Source organism: Mastigoproctus giganteus, chromosome 5 (genome assembly GCF_048544385.1).
Source record: "Mastigoproctus giganteus isolate SK-2022 chromosome 5, ASM4854438v1, whole genome shotgun sequence".
NCBI classification, from domain to species: Eukaryota; Metazoa; Arthropoda; class Arachnida; order Uropygi; family Thelyphonidae; genus Mastigoproctus; species Mastigoproctus giganteus.
In genome coordinates, this window is record NC_143579.1 from 35,198,710 (window position 1) to 35,221,378 (window position 22,669).

A 22,669-nucleotide genomic window follows, 5' to 3' on the forward strand; every position below is an offset into this window, starting at 1 on the left:
GTTTTGTTCTGTAATTGTTCATTTTTTATTGTTTTGTAATCTTAATTGAGAATAAGAATTTGATTTGTTGTTTTTGCTGTATCCAATTAAAATACTAAACAATTATTTTAATGTGCAAATTAAAATGGAAACAATTTTTTTATTCCTTTCTCAGTACTCGAATAAAAATTTCTACTACATAATTTATAAAATGCCATTTTTCTTCTCTAAAAATCTGATCATTCTACCTCAGGGATTACACGAGGGGTCACATCAATTTTATATTTAATAAACGGGGTCATGAGCGAAATAAGTTTGCAGGCCACTGGTCTAGATGAGCCTGCAATGCTTTCATTAATTTCCCCGGAACAGAATTTAAACTAACAGGTCTGTAATTACTTGTGTCAACCTTTGATGCTCCTTTATGAAGTGGGGTTACATTTGAACATCTTCAGTCCATGGGTACTTCCCCCGAGTCCAAGGCTGCCCTCATAATTATGGCTAAGGGTTTGCTTACTTCCTTTCCCACTTCCTTTAAAAACCTGGATAAATCCCATCCAAAATCAGTTAGCTAACTGCCAGAGTTTAATACACCTCTGGCATTCCCCTCGCTAAATAACCCCTCATGTGTAAATGTTGATGCAAAATACTCATTCAGTTTGTTAGCTACCTGAGCAGGAACATCAATAGTTGAACCATCGATATCAAGTTGACCAATCTGATTCATCCCCTTCCTTCTAGAATTTACTTAAGTAAAGAACTCTTTGCTGTTTTTCTTTGATTCCTTTGCCAAAGATTTCTCGTAATCTGCCTTTGCCTGCCTAACCTCCTTTGTCACTTGATTACAGACCAGCTTATATCTACCATAGGATTATGTGTCACTTATGTGTCACCAAGGCCTTGAATGGGTTGAGCACGCTGAATTCTGATGGGATCCTTCTACTTGTTCAGATTATGAACCTAAGGGGGCATGAATTCAAATTAAGAAAAGACAGATGTAGATTAGATGTGCGGAAATTTGCCTTTAGCCAGCGGGTGGTTAAATGCTGGAACAAACTTCCATCTGTTGTTGTGGAAGTTGATAGGTTGAATAAATTTAAGGAGGAATTGGACAGGCATTTGGAGGGAATGGTGTGATTTTTTTTTTTGGCTGATGCTGCATAAGCTCATACACTTGCTTTCTTGCATCAAATGCCACTGCTACTACTACTACTACTACTTGATAATTTATATGTATTCTGTGCATTTTCTTTTCTGCGACATGTCTCGTTAGTTCATCTTTAATTGCAGCAATGATAGACATACAATTTGTCCCGTCACGGCATGGTGGTGCCAGGGGTTAATCTGACATCCATTTAGGCCTAAACCTTGAACAATATTTCTTAGTTGGTACGAAAAGCCTAGTAGCTTCCAAGATTAGTTCTTTGAATGCTTCCCATTTAGAATTTGTTGTTGGTAACATCATCAGTGGGTTCCTCTGTACAGAATTTAAAAACTGTCTCAGACCACCATAGTCACCTTTACAAAATCAAAAACCCTTCCCTTTATCCCCAATGGTAGTTACTTCTTTGAGTAAATCCCACTTGAGCACACTGTGATCACTGCCATCTAGTGGTTCCTTTATCTGCAGATTCTTAATGCATGGAGAATCATTACTGCTAATCAGATCAAGAGTATTACTCCCTCTGGTTGTCTCACGATCATGCTGCTGTAGAAAACGGTCATCCAATAAATCCACAAATGCCTTGCTAATGTGTGAGTGACCAACCCACAAGTTCCAGTCAATATCTGGGAAATTAAAATCCTCCATTATAAGACAATCTGATTTACTGGCCCACTTTATTTCTCTGTACAGTTGTTCATTATATTCATCAAAGTCATTAGGCCTCCTCAAACAATTCATGTTGAGGGAAATGGATCATAATCTGCCATGCTGGTCCAGTGTGGGTTGGCAGATTGAGCGTATTTAGCAGTCAGGGGCTTGAACCCCAGTTTATTCAAAGAACGTGTACTACTGCACTTCCACTCCTGACCACTCAGCTACAGAGGCCATAGGCCTATAATGCACTGTCAATTTTGCTTTCCTAGTGCTTATGTCACACAAAACTGACTCAACACTGCACTTCTTTAGATTTTATGTGTTTCTTAACTAACAGTTCCAACTCTGCATTCTTTTTATCTGTGTGACACCACGTCTCTGATATCCCAACAATATCTTCCTTTGATGTTTTGACCAACACCTCAAATTCATCAAATTCATTTACTAAACTCCTAGCATTGGTGTACACGCAAGTATACATGCACCTGTTCCTATTCTTAGCTACCCTAACACAGCCCATGTATTTAATTGTTCTGCAATGACTCCCAGCAGTCCCTGAAATCCCTCGCACCTTGTTTTCCAAGCTGCTGCTTATTCCAATGAAGCAGTGCAAGAATCACTTTCACCTCCGCCAGCAGCTACTGTTAATCTATTAGTTTGTGTATCCCCCCAAAGATAGCAATTTGCCGACCCGCCTAACATTGTCCTGATAGCATCAGCAAATATTCTTGCACCCTTTCTATTTAAGTGTATCCCATCCCTGTAGAAGCAGTCTCTCCTGTTAACAAGCACAGACCATGCTGAGAAAAATTCTACCCCATGAGCCTTGCACAATCTCTCCAGGGCTGAATTATTAATCAGTAAGTAAACATAGGTAATCTTGGACAAAACACTATGTTTATCATCATCATCATCCTTCATGTAAATATATAATCAACCTATCATTGTCAACCAAAGTGCCTTTAAATCATACTGGTAAGTATTTTGTACTTAATTTCATGTATCAATGGCAAAACTGCCATACTACCTAGTACAACACTGCAGGAAGGGGAAGGCTAACTGGAATATCTTGTGTGGGAGGAAACAAGAGTTTATAGTTGCTCTCTGTCACATATAAACTATCAACTCTAATGATTTTAGATTATGCATTACTAATAAAATTCTGATTTATGAAAGCTTTAGTGAAAAGCATAAATATTTTATGTGAGGATTAAATTGAAAATAAGTAAAAAAAACATATACAGTAGACCTCATAAATATGGCAACACTAGGACTTGGCCCTTAATGGATTTTTGAAATTTAATATTGTAGAGAACTGCTTGAAGTAAAATGCATAATTGTAGAAAGATTATGCAATGTTACAATTGATTCATGTTGCTAGGGTGAAAATTATAGCATATTACCTCAGTAAAGTTTCTTGAGTAATGAATAAAATTTTAAATATCAATAAAGAAAGTTGAACACATTTTTTTGAACTGTGTAAAATATCACTGAATGGTGTGACAGTAAAACCAAGTGACAATAATTTATGAAAAGTCAGGAAAGTGGGAATAACACAATGATTAGAGTAAAAATTAGGAACAAAGGGGAGTTGAAAGAAACCAAAGATGGGAAGTAGTAATGGCTCTCACAACAGCAGTCTGTGATCACATTACTGATATTTACTATGTATAGCAACTGTAAGGCTCCAGTATATATTTACTACATATATCCACTGTAATGATTTTATTCAAAAAACAACTGCTGTAGTGACAATTGTAAATTATTACAAGCAATCATAAGAAAATTACTGAAACTTCCTGAAATTATGTGTTTCCCAATATCAGTAAATTCATTTATGATATGAATGAGTGGTTCGCTGAAAATCAAACTCTATAATGTATATCTCTCATTGGATGGAGTGTCTTAATCATGTCTGACAGATGCTACAGACAAACATATCAATTTTAAAGTGATCAAGATATGATTTAGAATGTGATACTTGGGAAACTTTCCTATGGTCACTACTTTGCATGGTACAGGAAAGTTTCCCAAGGTGAGTGATACACTGTAATTTTAAAGATTTCAACCAAGAAATACATGCACAATAAAGTTGCTAAAACAAATTCAAGCATTACATTCTATAGAGGATTTGATTAACACTGAATTTGCTTGATACCAGGAAATACATGTGTTTCCCAGTATATATGTAGCCAGATATAAAGTTCTCTGAGAAGTACAGACAGGCAGCCAGAACAGCTCATGGGGTTTTGTCAATGATACATGGAAAGTTCACTAGCAGGCGTAAGGAGGTAATTATCACATTGTATAAGGCAATGCGTAGACCACATCTTGAGTGCTGCATACAGGTCTGGAGGCCTCATTTTAGGAGGGATGTAGAGCTGTTGGAACAGGTACAGAGAGGTTGCTGTTGTTTGGTTTTTAGGAGCATTAGCAACTAAGGCCATATTGCTCCGGGGATATGTGGTGGTCATTCCCTGACCTTTCTGCATCCTCCGTATTTGGTGGTCACGGGCTCGAACCCCAGTCTAATCAAGAAGTGTGTGCTACGCACTGCCGCTCCTGCCCACCTGGCTATGGAGGCGATTTTGTTGTTGTTATTTGGTTTTTAGGAACATTAATCGTGGAAGCTACTAAAAGTTTCATACCTATTAAAAAATATTGTTCAAGGTTTAGGCCTAAATGGTTGTCAAATGAACTAATGAGACTTGTAACAGAGAAGAAAAATGCATGGGACGCATATAAATTATCAAGCGACTCAGAAGCCTATGGCAGATATAAGTTAATCTGTAATCAGGTCACAAAGGAGGTTCGGCAGGCGAAGGCAGATTACGAGAAATCCTTGGCAAAAGATGCTAAGAAAAACAGCAAGGATTTCTTTACTTATATAAACTCTAAAAGGAAGGGGATGAATCTGATTGGTCCATTTGACATCGATGGTTCGACTGTTGATGATCCTGCTCAGTTAGCAAACAAACTGAATGAGTATTTTGCATCTACATTCACACGTGAGGAATTATTAAGGTTTGAAAATGGCAGAAGGTTATCAAATTGTAGCAGGATACTTAATGATTTTGTAATAACTGAGAGCAAAGTGGAAGAAAAATTGTTGAAGTTAAACGTAAGAAAAGAACCTGGGGTGGATGGGATCTATCCAGTTATATTAAAGGAGGTGACAAAGCAACTAAGCAAACCCTTAGCCATAATTATGAGAGCATCCTTGGACTCAGGGGAGGTTCCCACGGACTGGAGATGGATGTGCAAATGTATCCCCAATTCACAAAGGGGATCGAAGGGTGACACGAGTAATTACAGACCAGTTAGTTTAACTTCTGTTCCGGGTAAAATAATCGAGTCGCTTGTTAAAGATGCATTGCAGGATCATCTAGACAGGACTGCAGCAATAATTCAGACACAGCATGGGTTTGTTAAGGGAAAGTCTTGTCTGACAAATTTGATAGGATATTATGATGTGGTTACAAAGGAACTGGATGCAAACAATAATTTTGATATCATATATTTGGATTTCAGAAAAGCTTTTGACACTGTTGCGCATGGAAGACTATTGTACAAATTGGAGCAGAATGGTATTAAGGGTAAGTTGCTACAATGGATAAAGGGATGGTTAAGTGCGAGAAGACAGAGGGTGGTAATCAATGGGTGCTGCTCTTCTTGGACTAATGTTATTAGTGGAGTCCCACAGGGTTCGGTGTTAGGTCCACTGTTGTTTTGTATATTTATCGATGATATTGATGAAGGTATATAAGGCTTAATGTCGAAGTTTGCAGATGATACAAAGGTTGGCAGGGTTGTTAATGACAGTAATGGCAGTGTGCTACTGCAACAGGATCTAGATAATTTGGGCAGATGGGCTAAGAAGTGGCGACTGAAGTTTAACCTTGACAAATGCAAAGTACTGCATATGGGTAGAAGTAACCCCAGAGAACGTACCAGCTGTGTGGTACTACACTTAAGGTGGTAGAAAATGAAAAAGACCTGGGAGTAATTGTGCAGGCAGATATGAAGTTTTCTGAGCAATGCAGACAGGCTGCCAGGGCAGGTCATGGGTTTTGTCAATGATATATAGGAATTTTGCTAGCAGGGAAAAGGAGGTGATTATCCCTCTGTATAAGGCAATGGTCAAGCCACGCCTTGAGTACTGCGTACAGGTCTGGAGGCCTCATTTTAGGAAGGACGTAGATTTACTTGAGCGTGTACAGAGAAGGGCAACAAGATTGGTGAGGGGAATGAAGAGATCCTCTTACCAAGAGAGGCTTAAGTTCTGCAAATTGCAGTGGCTGGAGACTAGGCACCTGCACGGTGATCTGATCGAGGTATATAAGGCCTTGAATGGGTTGAGCACGCTGAATTCTAATGGGATCCTTCCACTTGTTCAGATTACGAACCTAAGGGGGCATAAATTCAAATTACGAAAGGACAGATGTAGAATAGATGTGCGGAAATTTGCCTTTAGCCAGCAGGTGGTTAATTGCTGGAACAAACTTCCATCTGTCGTTGTGGAAGTTGATAGGTTGAATAAATTTAAGGAGGAACTGGACAGGCATTTGGAAGGAATGGTGTGATTTTTTTTTTTTTTTTTTGGCTGATGCTGCATAAGCTCATACATTTGCTTTCTTGCATCACATGCCACTACTACTACTACTACTACTACTACTACCATTAGCAAATAAGGCCATATTGATCCGGGGATATGTGGTGGTCATTCCCTGACCTTTCTGCATCTTCCGTATTTGGTGGTCATGGGCTCAAACCCCAGTCTAATCAAGAAGCATGTGCTATGCACTGATGTTCCTGCCCAACTGGCTATGGAGGCGCCATACAGAGAGGTGCAACAAGACTGGTGAGCATAACAAAGGAGTGCACGTACCAAGAAAGGATTTGGTTTTAAAAATTGCAGAATCTGGAAACTAAGAACCTGCCTGTGAGGTGATCTGACTGTGGTGTTTAAGACTTTGAATGGCTTGAGCAAACTAAATATTGATGGGGTTCTTCCTCCTGCTCAGACTATGCACACGCGCGGAGCAGGGTGGCATAAATTCAAAATGAGGAGGGATGGTTGCAGAATAGATGTGCAGAAATTTGCTTTCAGCCAATGGGTTGCTTGCTGAGACAAGCTTCAATCCATTGTTGTGGAAGTGGACAATTTGAATATATTCAAGGAAGAACTAGACAAACTGATGAAGAGGATGAATAAATGAAATGGAGTTTTTTTTTTGGCTGATGCTATATAAGTTTGCTTTCTTGCATCATTTGCCACCACTAATACTAACATGTTGTTTCTACTACAGCCAAGCCCCCCCAAATTTTTTTATGAAAACCTCAAACACAAAAGGTATTAGAACCTATAGTAGTTAGTACTATGCATGGGGGTCGAGAAGCCAGAAGATGATATTTTTGACATCAGACTTAAATTTTTGTAAATTGTAATTTTCAGGAAATACATGTGAATAAAGGTTGTTTCAGAAAATGGATGGTACAGGGATAAGTGAGGAAGAAGAAAAGTTGACTCTATGAGTTTAAAGTTGCATAATAAATGGATGTTGACTGGTTGTAGCACATGTTGGGGCTGGTTTGTAGATTGTTGTTGTTGTTGTTTTGGTTTTTAGGAGCATTAGCAACTAAGGCCATATTGCTCCAGGATATGCGGTGGGTGGTCATTCCCTGGTCTTTCCACATCTTCCGTATTTGGTGGTGACGGGCTTGAACCCCGGTCTAATCAAGAACATGTGATACGCACTACTTCCCACCTGGCTACGGAGGCGCCCACTGGTTTGGAGGGGGAAATTACGGAAGACAATTCAGAAGAACGGTGCCCATGGAAGTATCTATGGAAAAGGCATGCAGCAGAGATAGTACATCTATGAGACAGAGGGTGGAGAGACATTGTAAGAGATGGGTCATTAATTAACTTGACTGCTCTCTTTTGAATGGAGTCTAGAAGCCTGAGAGAGGTTTTTGGGGCATCACCCAGGATGTGAGAAAAATATTTCATTGCAGGGTAGATATAAGATTTGTACAGGGAAAGTAGTTGTTTAGAAGAAAAGTAATGCTGAGAGCAAAAGAGAAAACTCAGTTTTTTTTAGATGCTAAGGAAGCAATGAGGAGAGCAATATAATTTCTCTAGGCATAAGCAATATGCTTATATTGCTTATGTCTAATATAAGCATATTTGACTAATATAATTATTAGTTAAAAGGGACATAATCAACACGAGCTTATGACTCGTGCTTACTGGGAATTCTTCGTTCAATGGGAACAATTACAAGCCCCTGTCCCCATCACGAAGTCAGGACAATCCTAATAGAGATATGTGATTGTTTATGTTTACAAGTTTATGTATACTTGTCATCGAAGATATGCATAGGAGCAGTAGCTCCTTGTTGTGAGATATTCCATAGCAGGGTAGACAAGATTGAGTTTTAGAAGGACTGAAATTAACTAAGTTATCTTTGTCCCATTGGAGAATTACCTGTAGATCAGCATGCAAGCAATTTCAGAAGATGAAGCTGTTTGTGCAGAGCAAGATTTCTCACACTGCAAGGTGGAATGCTATATGCTACAATCAGAAAAATTATGGATGGGATTTCCAATCAGTGGAAGAAGGTCATTAACATACAAGAGGAAAAGAATGGGAGTAAGAATTGAAACTTGGGGAATGCCAGCATTAGTGGAGAAGACACAGAACTATCTGCCATCACCTACAGTGAGCAGTAAGAGAGAAAACTGGACATTCAACTTGCTGACTCTGTTTTGCAGTTGAGTATCCAGTTTGCTTGTTTAGAAGACCTTTATGCCAAACATGATGAAACAATAGAGTACTTCTTTTAATGTAAATTTTCAAAAAAGTATATCAGACTTCTGAGAAATCTGAATTTTTGAATGCTGGATTTATGAGGTTTTATGTATATAAATATGTTTTTTTTAAATAGCTGCATGTTTTCATAAAAATTTTAAAAAATACCAAGGAATTATTATGGTTTTTTTACCATAAGTGTTTCTTGTTGGTTTAGCAAGCTTTGGGTCTTAATTTCTGCCTTTTTCTAGAAAAATAAAAAAAAATACAAAAGAAATTAATACATTTGCATTCCATAAACATTTCAATCTGAATTAAGCAAAAACACACACACACACAACTTAATCATAACACAGAATTGTAATCAATGAAACTGAAGAAATTTAGTAACCATAGAGAAACAAAATATTTAGCAGACATTAGCTCATGTAAAGCAGAAGGGATTAGAAGCTTGCTAATCTTATAATTATAAAACAATGACTATGGTAATATGCCACCTACAAAAGCAGATAAACCTCACAGAGATCTACAATGTTAAAGAAGATGATTCCTCAGCAATTACATTTTTATATTCATAGAAGTATTCATTTTACCCCTTCATTAAACATATTATGGGTAAGTGCTACTCATAATGCATTGCTATTCCATATAACCTCTTTCCACCACTAGCCACCAGGACACAAACGTGTGTATTCCTTGATGGAAATAGATATACATCTTAAAAAGCTTTGAGTTTCTACATTGAAAATTCTTGCATATACTGACCACAAGTACAAATGAAAACTTAAAAAGTCAACTGGAATGGTATGTCTCTACATGCCAGCTCAGAGGTGGCTCTGTAGCAAGGTGGGCAGGAGCAGCAGTGTGCAGCACACGCTTCTTGATTAGACCGCGGTTCGAGCCCGTGAGCCACCAAATACGGAGGATGCGGAAAGGTCAGGGAATGACCACCACGTATCCCAGGAGCAATATGGCCTTAGTTGCTAATGCTCCTAAAAAAAAAAAAAAAAACCAACTAGCTCAGAATTTATCAACAACAGCATTGTTAAATTTGAAGAAAAAAAAATATTTTCTCCATTTACTTACTGGAAAGGGGAAAGATCTTTGACTAGTACTTATGAACCGAGAATAGCTGTAAATAGATCTCAATGGCCAATAAACCCAGCTCAAAATCCTAATACCTAGCAGTTAGGCTGCAAAAGCATTACAATACTGCTGTTAATTAGCATTAATAGAGGCATATGATGCAAGAAAGCAAGAAAAAAAAACCCTTCCCATTTCACCCATCCAAGATGAAAGTTTGTTCCAACTATCAACCATCCAGTTAAACAATGTTAAAAAATGAATGTGTGGAAAGTGGCTAAAGGTAACTTTCCACACTTATTCTGCAATTATCCTTCCTCAATTAGAATTTATGTCCCCTGAGCTATCTGACCAAGAGGAAGAATCCCATTAGCATTGAGCTTGCTCAAACTATTCAAGGCCTTATGCACCTCAATTAGATCACGTCACAGGTGCCTAGTCTCCAGATGCAGCAATTTGCAGAACTTAAGCCTTTCTTGGTAACCAGCAACCCTTTTTTCCACTCACCAATCTCATTCTCCTTGCTCCAGCAGCTCTACATTCTTCCTAAAATGAGGCTTCCAGACCTGTATGCAGTACTCAAGGTGTGAAAAAAGGCCTATGTACCCGGGACTGATGCTGGAGTGATAATGTTGCATCACTGGGAAACTAGGAAAATAAAATAAAATATAAACAGTTGGGTTAAAATTCATTTAATAACTGATTAGAACAAAAAACAAAAGGTAATAAACACAAAGGTTCGGATGAAAGGCATCCTGCTTCAGTTGTGACAGCAACCGTTATTGTAAAAATACAGACTATCATGTGCGTGCCATGGTGGTCATGTGTGGTGAGAATCGCACGCTACAGGTGCTTGCAACAATTAGCTGGTTGAAGTGGAGGCTTGTGGTTGTAGTTGCAATACTCAGGAATGCTCTGAGTGCCAACATTTGTCAGCTAGGAGGATGGTTGCCTCGCTCCACATCTTGTGTTGTAGCAGTTCCTTTAACTGGAACAGAGGATGCTGCATCGACCCCATCACTGAGGCAATCATTCTCCTATATGGCAAACGGTGATCACAGCACACCCAAGTATTGCAACTACAACTACAAGCCTCCACTTCAACCAGCTAATTATTGCAAGCATCTGTAGCATGCGATTCTCACCGGCCAAGACCACCATGGCATGCACATGATATTCTGTATTTTTACAATAATGGTAACTGTCACAACTGAAGAAGGGCGCCCTCCGTCTGAAAGCTTTGTATTTATTACCTTTTGTTTTTTGTTCAAATCAGTTATAAATGAATTTTAACCGAACCATTTATATTTTATTATATTTTCTAGTTTCCCATTGACACAACATTATCACTCTAGTACTAAAGGTTTAGCCTGACCATTGCCTTAAACAAGGAGCCAATCACCTCCTCTTCTTGATTAGACCGGGGTTCGAGCCCGTCACCACCAAATACGGAGTATGCGGAAAGGTCAAGGAATGACCACCGCATATCCCGGAGCAATATGGCCTTAGTTGCTAATGCTCCTAAAAACCAAATAACAAACAACAAACAAACAATCACCTCCTTATCCCTGCTAGCAAAATTCCTGTATAGCATTGACAAGATGACATGAGCTACTCTTGCACCTGTCTGCACTGCTCAGAAAACTTCACATCTCACGGCACAAATTACCCCCAGATCCTTTTCATTCTCCACTACCCTGAGTGTAGTGCCACCCAGGTGGTACGTTACTCTGGAGTTACTGCTACCCATATGCAGTACTTGACATTTGTCAAAAACGTTAAACTTCAGTTGCCACCTCTCAGCCCATCTGCTCAACTCTTCCAGATCCTGTTGCAGTAGTGTACTATCATTACTGTCATTAACAACCCTGAAAACCTTCATATCATCTGCAAACTTACAATATTAATCCTGATAAATACAGAAAACAATTGATAAATTGATAAATACAGAAAACAACAATAGGCCCAACACCGAACCATGGGGTACTCCACTAATAACATTAGTCCACGAAGAGCAGTGTCCACTGATTACCACTCTGTCTTCTCTCACTCAACCATCTTTTATACATTGTAGCAACTTGTCTTAATGCTATACTGCTCCAATTTGTACAGTAGTCTTCCATGTGCAACAGTATCAAAAGCCTTCCTAAGATCCAAGTATATGATATCCAGTTCCTTTGTGACCACATCATAGTATCCAATTTCTCATTTGGACTTCCCCTTAACAAACCCATACTATGTCTGAACTATAACTGTATCTTGTATAGATGATCCTGCATTACTTCTTTAAGCAGTGACTCCATTATTTTTTCTGGAACAGAAGTTAAACTAACAGGTCTGCAATTACTTGTGTCACCTTTTGATCCCCCCTTTATGAATTGGGGACACATTTGCACATCTCCAGTCCATGGGGACTTCCCCTGAGTCTAGGGAAGCTTTCACAATTATGGCTAAAGGTTTGCTTACTTCCTTTAATATAACTGGATAGATCCCATCCACCCCAGGTGCCTTTCTTATGCTAAATTTCAACAATTTCTCCTCCACTTTACTCTCAGTTATTACAAAATCATTTAGCTCCTGCCAGAAGTTGCTAAGTTTCTGGTCTCCACTTCCCTACAGACTTCCCTGTGTATAAATGTAGATGCAAAGTGCTCATTCAGTTTGCTACCTCAGCAGATTCATCAACAATCGATCCAACAATGTCAAGTGGACCAATCTGTATCATCTCCTTCCTTCTATAGTTTACATAGGTAAAGAAGTTCTTACTGTTTTTCTTTTCATCCTTTGCCAAAAGATTTCTCATCATCTGCTTTTGCTTACCTAATCTCCTTTGTGACTTGATTACAGACTATCTTATATCGACCACAGGCAGTTGTGTCTCCTGATAATTTATATGCATTCCATGCATTTTTATTCTCTGCCACGAGTCACAATAGTTCATCTGACGTCCGTTTAGGCCAACACCTTGGACAGTATTTCTTAGTTGCTATGAAAAGCCTAGTAGCTTCCAAGATTAGTTCTTTGAATGCATCCCATTTAGAATTTGTTGTTGGTAACATCATCAGTTGGTCCCACTGTATAGAATTTAAAAACTGACCACCATAGTCACGTTTACAAAAATAAAAACTCTTCCCTTTACCCCTGATGGTAGTTACCTCTTTGAGTAAATCCCACATCAGCACACTGTGATCACCGCCTCCTAGTGGTTCCTTTATCTGCATATTGTTAATTGATTGTTAATGAAGAATCACTGCTGATAATTAGATCAGAGTACTCCCTCTGGTTGCCTCTCGAACATGCTGCTGTAGAAAACAATCCTCCAATAAATTCACAAGTCTTACTAGTGTATGAGTCACCAATCCACAAGTTCCAGTCCATATCTGGGAAGTTAAAATCCCACATTATAAGACATTCTGATTTACTGGCCCACTCTATTTCTCTGTACAATTGTTCGTAATAACAGTATCAATTAAAATTCTTCATAATATCTTACATCTCATTCTCAAAAATGAATATAACGGATTCTCTGTAAAATTTTCTATATTCTCTCAAGAAAGTACTAGACGGTTATAATTTCTATTCTTTTTATATATATATTTCTTCTTTTTTTTTTTTTTCACAATAATACGTCTTAGGATTCATACTTCTTTTAAAGGATAAATTGGCAAAGGTAAACAAAGCCAACACAACCATGGGAATCTATAGAAACTTACCAGACAAACTGGTTTGCCACTGCTGGAGTTCCTCCCTGCATCCTTGGTAAACAGACGGTGCTTGTTATTGGTAATGGAAGTGGAAGTCGAAACCAATATATTGATTCACATGTAGGCATGACGGACGATATACTGATTGGCGTGTGAACACAACAGATGATAACATCATAGTGTTAAGTGATTGATTGATGTTATGATACATATATATATAAAGAATCTTTCTTTCTTTCTTTTCCTATTATTTCCTAAGCTAATATTTAAGCTCAGGTTAGGAAATATAATGAAAAATAAAGAAACCTTGGAAAACTTAGAACAGGGTGGGCACTCCAGCATAACATAACCTAACCTTTTTTTATTAGCCTGATTGAATCTCTCTTGAATTAGTGGCATAAATGAACCTAACCTCTTTTCACTAGCCAAAAATGAAAGTCTATAAAAAAAACCTACCCTAAAAACAACCCAGTTGGGATTTACACAATTAAAAAAATGTTGATAGTCTGCAGTGTGCACCCTGTTCTGAACTTTTAGCCAAAACTGGTAAACCTTTTCCTTTTTTTCTTAACCTAACCTTTAATGCTAGGTTTGGAAACTTAACCTTAAAACATGCAAAGAATTCAGTAGTATAGTTTTTTAATAGGGAAAACACTCATGAACTCCAATAATCTGCTTTTAATAATGAGGGAAAACTAATCATTACATCGTCTGTCATGCATATATGTCAATCAGGATATTGTTCTCGACTTCTACTGCCACTACCAATAACATGCACAGTCTGTTTACAAGGAATGCAAGAAGAAACTGCAGTAGTCTATTCCTACTACTGCTACTATTACTAATAGAGGTATGTGATGCAAGAAAGCAAGCATATGAGCTTACGTAGCATCAGCCAAAAAAAAAATTTCACATATTTATTCTCTCTAAAAGTTTCTTCAGTTACTCCTTAAATTTATTTAAGCTATCAACTTCCACAATGACAGATGGAAGTTTATTCCGGTAACCAACTACCTACTGGCTAAAGGCAAATTTCCACACATCTATTCTACAGCTGTTTTTTCTCAATTTGAATTTATGCTCCCTCAGGTTCATAATCTGAGCAAGCAGAAGAATCCCATCAGAAATGAGTCTGCTCAACCCATTCAAGGCCTTATACACTTCAATCAGATCACCTCGCAAGTGCCTAGTCTCCAAACGCTACAATTTGCAGAACTTAAGTCTTTCGTGGTACAAGAACTCCTTCATTCCCCTCACCAATCCTGTTGCCCTTTTCTGTACTCGCTCAAGCAACTCCACATCCTTCCTAAAATGAGGCCACCAAACCTGTACGTAGTACTCAAGGCGTGGCCTGACCATTGCTTTGTACAATACCCCATGGCCTTCTCTGGCAGACTGTCTGCACTGCACAGAAAACTTCATGTCTGACTGCACAATTACCCCAGCTGTTTTTCATTCTCTACCACCCTGAATGGCAGAACACTGTACCACACAGTCGGTACGTTTCTCTAGGGTTACTTCTACCAGTATGCAGTACTTTTCATCTGTCAATGTTAAACTTCAGTTGCCACTTCTCAGCCCATCTGCCTAACATATCTAGATCCCGTTGCAGTAGCACACTGCCATTACTGTCATTAACAATCCTGCCAACCTTTGTATCATCTGCATACTTGGACATTAAGCCTGATATACTTTCATAAATATCACTGATAAATATACAAAACAACAGTGGTCCCAACATTGAGTGGAGTCTCCTGGGGGACTCCACTAAAACATTAGTCCACCAAGAGTAGCATCCATTGATTACCACCCTCTGTCAGTAGCAGGAAACCAGTTTGTCCAGTAAGGTTCCCATAGTTTGCCGTGGTTCTTTGTGTTGGCTTTCTTTACCTTAGCTGATAAGTTTTTAAAGGATTAATTTTCTTAAGATAAGATATTTCTTTTAAATAATGCCTAAAGGAAATATCATGAATAATCTCATGAAAGCAGTCAGGATTACCTGCCTGTAAAACAGAATTAGTATGAAATGATGTTCACTTACCATATATCTCTTTAGCTCTTTGTACAATTCATCTTCTTTCTTTTTTGCTTTCATTAAAAAAACAGCAAGATAAAAGAGAGATTTAATTATATCATTTATAATTAAATTATGTAATTTTGTCATGCAAAAAAATTTTGTACTGAAAAAAAATATATATATAATTTTTTATCTTTTTTAATAGGAATTAACCTAACACAATTCAGGGTCATCGAAAAAGGTGTCCTTGATTTCCCTTTTAATTATCTTCGGAAATATTTGATTGATTGCTGTGATCAGAGCAGCAAACAGTGTGGTAACTCACTAAGTTTTATTTGACACCTCAACAATGACCTTGGCTGCACCGTGTCTGCGCAGAATGACTCCTACCAGCACCGACTCAGTTAGTGTCAGTAAGATGCCAACCATGCAACAGAAAGTACAGTGTGTGTTGTGGTATGTTGAATTTAAATCCATCATAACAGTGCAATGTCAATACCGATGTACTTACAGACAAGATGCACCAACAGACAATATATTGGTTTAATCAGTTTAAGGAAACTGGCAGTGTAGACATTATGAAATATCTCAGCCAACCACCAACGTCTGAAGAGAATGTGGAGCACTTGAGACAGTCTTACTTACGTAGTCCAAAGAAATCCATCGCTCTTTGCAGCCTGGAGCTTGGCATTCTAAAGACCACCATTCAGAATGTGCTTCATAAACGACTGAGACTGCATGCATTCAAGATTCAACTCAAACTTGACATCAAACCTGAAGGCCGTCCCAGACATACTGAATTTGCTAGTGCCATGTTAATTGAGATTGACAATGATGAAAGTTATTTAAAACGCATTTTGTTTAGTGACAAAGAAACCTTCCACATAAATGGGTGTGTTAATCGTCACAATTGTAGAATTTGGGGATCACAGCAACCAAATGAAATTCACCAATATGTACGTGATACTCTTAAAATAAACATGTGGTGTGGACTAATGCACGATCGCTTGCTAGGCCCATTTATGATTTGACCCCTCAACAATGGGGGTCACAGCAACCAAATGAAGTTCACCAATATGTACGTGATACTCTTAAAATAAACATGTGGTGTGGACTAATGCACAATCAGCAAGCCTAGCAAGTGATCCTGCATTAGTCCACACCACATGTTTATTTAAGAGTATCACGTACATATTGGTGAACTTCATTTGGTTGCTGTGACCCCCATTGTTGAGGTGTCAAATAACTAGCAACATTTATTTGGATATGCTTCAGCTTTACGTTTTCCCTCAAGTTGAAGACAGAGAAAGGAGTTTCTGTGATTTTTCAGCAAGATGGCGCACTGCCTCATTTCAGCCGTAATGTGCAGAATGACCTAAATGACAGGTTTGCTGATCATTGGATCAGAAGAGGTGGACCTGTGCCTTGGTCACCAAGAAGTCCCGACTCGACACCATTAGACTTTTTCTTGTGGGGCTACCTAAAGAACATCATCTACACAGAAAAGATTGGGGATCTGCACCATTTAAGAGAGAGGATCAGAGCTGCAATAGCAACCGTTATACCAGAAATGAATTGAGCACACATGGACAGAGACTGACTACTACTTGGATGTTTGCCAAGCAACGAACGGTGCTCATATTGAAATATACTATGGTATGAAGTAAAACTTGAGATATTCCTGTAGATATTCACAAATGAATCAATTGATTAGCATAAGTATTTGCGTTGTTATTTTATCATAAAATCACGGACACCTTTTTTGATGACTCCATATATACGTATTAATAACCCTGGTAAAAATTAGAAACTCACAGTTTAAAAGAATGAATTTCCTATATACATGTGTGTAATATCAAAGTGAGGTAACATTTTAAACATATCTGCAAAAATAGCAAATAAACAAATAAAATAGCAAATAAATTAAAAATTTCACAGTTTAATAAAATTTGAAAACAACAGAAATCACAATTATGGGGAAAAAAAAAAAAAAGACTAGAAAAGGAAACCAGATTTAGTTAAATTATAGATGTTTGTTACATAATGAAAGTAATAAAAAATTTAGTAATGAAAACAAGCATCAGGTTTTTATTTTTTTTTAACAAGGATTAAATTAACACACTTAGATTAGATTAATATAAGATACAATAGTGCAACAGTTTGAGTCCATCATGATTTTATGCTGTGAGTTAGGATTTGAATCAAACTGTGAGAATAAAGTTATTGTTTTTTAATTATTTTTGATAAAAAAGTTTTTGAAGTCATCAATGAATATTAAAATTTAACCATTTCTTAGAAGATGCTAGAAAAGTAGAAAGGATGAAAAGAAAAGTAGGAAATAAAAAGAGTACAGAGAATACAAAAATTATTTCTAATAGAAAAAGATTAAAAGTTAATTATAAAGTTATAATTAAAATATAAAAATTGTAAAATATAAAAAAGTATAATATTACAGACTTTGCTGGCTCTAAAGAATGGGGATTATTAAAACAATAGTGTGCACTGATATCATGAAGCATTAAAAGGGACAGATTATCAAAACCAACATTGTTAGGAGAATACAGCTGTCATAATGTAATGGGACATGTAACATTTTATACCTCCATACTGATGCAGACAATAAAGGATTGAAAGTTGATTAGTAAATGGCTAGTAAAGAAATTTAGCAAACTATCAACATGGATAAGGAGAGTACAGTAAACCCCCATTCCCACTGAGAAATGGAACGTAACCCCCAATAGCGGGGGTTACGTTCCTGAGAAATGCTGAGAATACCGAAAACGGGAATACTGAGTTATGGCTCCCATAGTAATAAAGGGGTTCCGTTCCAAAGTATGAAATATATAAGAAAAACTAGTCTAAAATTTTGTCTATGTATGTATTATATGTACCTTCATAATATGACTATGTATATAGACAGTACATAGTGAAATGCATCGAAATGAAAATAAGAAACAATTTAATATTAAACGTAATATTTATTAGAAATTTCAAACAAATCTTTCAAACCAGCGCCTTTGCTAGCTAAAAAACTTATCCCGCCAGTGCTATCACCAGTTTCGCTAAAGTGTTGATAAAGGAGTTTTGCCTTTTCACGAATTATGAGTGAACTTAACGGAATTTTATTTTGAGTTCGGTCTTCTATCCACAGATTTAAAGCCTTTTCCATTTTTTCTAATTTAACATCACGAGTTACAGAGCAAATTTTTGAAGCAATTAGCGCGTTTTCAAGGACACTACGGCGGATTTTTCTTCTGATTTCTTGATTGATCGTACCGTTGACTCATTGATTTTATGTTTTGCCACTGAGGAGACACTTTCACCATTAGAAATTTTATCTAATAACTCAATTTTATTGGCTAATGTCATTCTTTGATCTTTTCACATTTCTCTTGTTATTCGTAGCTATATTTTTGTACGGGTTAGAAAGAACTTGTCCACAATAAAGTCACTTTCTTCCGTTAACACGCTCGAAAAAGTTTGTTTTACACTGCAAAACGGTAGATTTATCACTTTTGTAAGCATATCAATTTATAAATTGATAAATTTATTCAATTTATAAGCATATAAATTAAAAGCAAATGACGAAACCTTCCATGAAAAGCGCATAACACATACTGAACAAGGATTAGCGAGACACATCCACGCTCGCGATTTTGTCACCCCTCTCCCCCCCACCCACTGAGCGCTGTTTTGATCGGGAAAGATAATTTTAGCCACTCCCATGTTTTTTTATGGCAGAAAATGTTCACGGCGCTTTAAAATTCACATTTTTTTAGGTTTCATTTTATATTAAATCAGCAACCGCGAATACGCGAAACCACAAATACAGATACCACGAATAGTCGGGGTTTACTGTAGTCCCATTGCTATGAAAATGATAACAGATTTTATTATATTAGATAAAGATTAAAATGTATGATTATACATATATTTTAATGGCACAGAAGTCCAGGATACCTAAGGACATAGAAAGTGTCCTTAGGTATCCTGGACCAGTTGGGTAGAAGCGTGTGCTGGAGTTTGGCAATGGAGCATACTGGTGAAAGCTGCTTTACACCACATTCCATAAATGTTCAATGGCTGATTTTGGGGGAATTTGACAGACAGGGGAACATACAAAATGCTTGGACATGATCCTCAAAACATTCCAAAACAATGAGGGCCTTGTGACATGGTCTGTTATCTTGTTGAAAGAGTCCAGTACCATCTGGATACAGGGACACCAGGTAGAACAAAACTTGGTCTGAAAAAATGCCAAGGTAGGTTCTGGTAGAGAGGGTATGTTCAATAGAGACTCAGTGATGCCCATGAAAACATCCCCAAACCACAATACCACCATGGGCTGCCTGTTTTGGGCAGCTCTTCATCTCCCTGCTGTGGAATATACACCCGCATGATGGAGCTGTAACCTTGATTTATCAGACCAGGCAACTCTTTTCCAACTGTCCAATGTCCAGGAATGGTGTTCCCATGCCCACTGCAGGTGGAGGTGTCAATTAGTTATTTGGAGCATTAGCAACTAAGGCCATATTGCTCCAGGAATATGCAGTGGTCATTCCCTGACCTTTCCGCATCCTCCGTATTTGGTGGTGACGGGCTTGGACCCCCCCGGTCTAATCAAGAAGCGTGTGCTATGCACTGCTGCTCCTTCCCACCTGGCTACGGAGGAGGAAGAGGAGGTGTCAATGATGGACGATCAACATGGACACATGAATAGGTTGCCAACTCCATAGGCCTAACCACAAGAGCATCCACTAGATGGTGTGCTCAGAAACATTTCTCTGTGTACCCTGGCTGTAGTCTGCCATCAATTGAGGGACTGTGAGCCATCTTGTCCCAGACAGCATGTGCCAGCCACCATTCCACTCGACTGTCAACTAGTAACTAGTAGTAGTCTCCTCATCCTGGCGTGTTGCATGTCCCTCTTCAGACCATTCCTACCACACCTTCACTATGGCTGCCCTTGAACAGCTGACAATGTCTGTGGTCATTAAGATGCAGGCCCCTGCCTTTCTAGCATTGCAAATCATTCACCGTTCAAACTCTGTCAGGTCTTTCTCTTTCCCCGTTGCACGGGATTCATACTGAAGAAATGACAGGTGATACCATGTCATCACTATATGCCCTATGCCAGTCAGTGACATCACTCCTAGGTTCTGTGGAATGTGTCCACTCATGGAGACAGGAGTGATCAATGTTTTGGCTCCTGAGTGTATATAGTATAAAATAATTAGTATGGAAGAACTATCAAATAATTATTATGAATGGGTCAATGCCTTTGCACCATGTTGTGTTCACAGTGAACTGTCAAAGTCAATAATTGGCATTGTTTTGATTGTATCTCATACTGTGAATACCTTCACAATGAGTAGCCGAGGTATTGTGCTGCTTTGAATAAGTAATGATTCACCAGTGGAGAAGACTGATGTTACTTATTCTCAGCAGAATAAGTATTGTGAAGGTATTCACACCATGAAATGCAATCAAATTGATGCCAATTATCGACTTGGACAGTTCACTACGAACAAAACATGGTGCAAAGGCACTGACCCATTCAATAGTGAATCTTAAGCGTAGTCCCATGCTTCAACAAAAATAATCGCCATGGTATCGAAACATTATTTGATAACAGAAATGATCTTTCATATAACTTACAAAAAATTATAGAATATTATTTTCAAATTCTAGTCATTAACTTAATATGAATATATATCCATAAATAAATGGATATATATTTATAAAAAACACTTTAATTTTTTTAATCAATGTTTTATTAGTTTCAAAATGAATGCATTAAATGCAACTAAATATTAAATGTATACTCATACATGATTATACATTTAATGTTTAATCATAATGTATAATCATTATTTTAATGTATGTATGACCATACATTAAAATGTATGATTATACATGCATTTTAATGAAACTGACTCTACAAGTTCATAGAAGGTGTCCTCGGGTATCCTGTGCCAGCTGGGCAGCAGGATGGTGCTGGAGTTCAACAATGGAGCAAGACACTGGAATGCACTGGTGAATGCTGTATTACACCATATTCCATAAATGTATTAAATGACATTACTTAACAAAGTTGCAAATATTTGTTTTGGCTTGCATTTGCCTATTATAAATAGAGAAAAAACTGTTCTGTTTTACGAACTGCTACTCAGAAATGTGAATAGTGGTAAAATGGTAGATTACAGTACAGTCATTCCTCGTATAGCATGATAGTTGTGTTCCTAGAGGTAGTTGTTGTTTGTTATTTAGGAGCATTAGGAACTACGGCCATATTGCTCTGGGGATATGCAGTGGTCATTCCCTGACCTTTCCGCATTCTCTGTATTTGGTGGTCACAGGCTTGAACCCCGGTCTAATCAAGAAGCGTGTGCTACGCACTGCTACTCCTGCCCATCTGGCTACAGAGGCGCCATGTTCCCTAGAAACCCTCATGCAATGCAAATTCATGCAATATAAATAACAGACCCTATGTGAAAAATAGAGTTAGGTGCCAACCACCCATGATTCAACACAGATTTGTAACCAAAACATTATCAAACACAATAAATAATTGTATAAACAAATAATTGTAATAAAATACTTATGTATTTTATTACAATTATTTTATTACGACTATTACGACAGTATTTTATACGACTATTATGTCGTAATAGTCGTAATAAAATACTTACGTATTTTATTACGACTATTATGTAATAAAATATTGCTAATGCTTTTGCTTCTATTGTTCTTTATTTGATCTTCTATCCAAACAGATGACAGACGTTCCCTCTCTTCCGGTTCTTTGTGTTTTGATCCAGTGGATTTTGTTATACTTTGAGTTGTTCCTGCTATGAAAGTTGTTTTTATTTTCTCTGCATTGTTTCTAATTCTTGGCATTGCCTCATTTAAGCCTGTAGCACATGCAATATCACATGTTCTTTCATTTCACAATTTCATATTTTTTCTCTATCGACAGAGGCGGACTGGCCATATGGCTTACCGGGGAAATCCTAGTGGGCCGGAGGCCGGTGTGATTTTGGCCATAAGCGCTAGTATAAGGCAGCTACAAATTTTCCTAAATAAGAATTTTTGATCCAGTCCGCCTCTATCAATATTGCTTTCCTTTTTCTCTCTAAATCTGTATTGTCTTCACCAGAGTGCTTCCTTTTCACACCTTTTAAGTATTTTACTCATTTTTAGGGAATAAAGCACAATTACAAAATGAGGAGGCACGCTTGATACACATAAAC

General features: G+C 37.7%; 1 protein-coding gene across 1 annotated transcript in view; it reads right to left on the minus strand.

Moving 5' to 3' along the window:
* Positions 1–22,669, minus strand: part of LOC150085300 (uncharacterized) — a 134,006-nt gene that overhangs the window by 51,907 nt on the left and 59,430 nt on the right. Inside the window, exons 4-5 of the mRNA XM_090374520.1 lie at positions 15,441–15,487; positions 8,806–8,859 (exon numbers count right to left, since the gene is read on the minus strand). Of these exons, the coding sequence (XP_090230646.1) occupies positions 8,806–8,859; positions 15,441–15,487 (101 nt within the window). The remainder of the gene's footprint in view (positions 1–8,805; positions 8,860–15,440; positions 15,488–22,669) is intronic.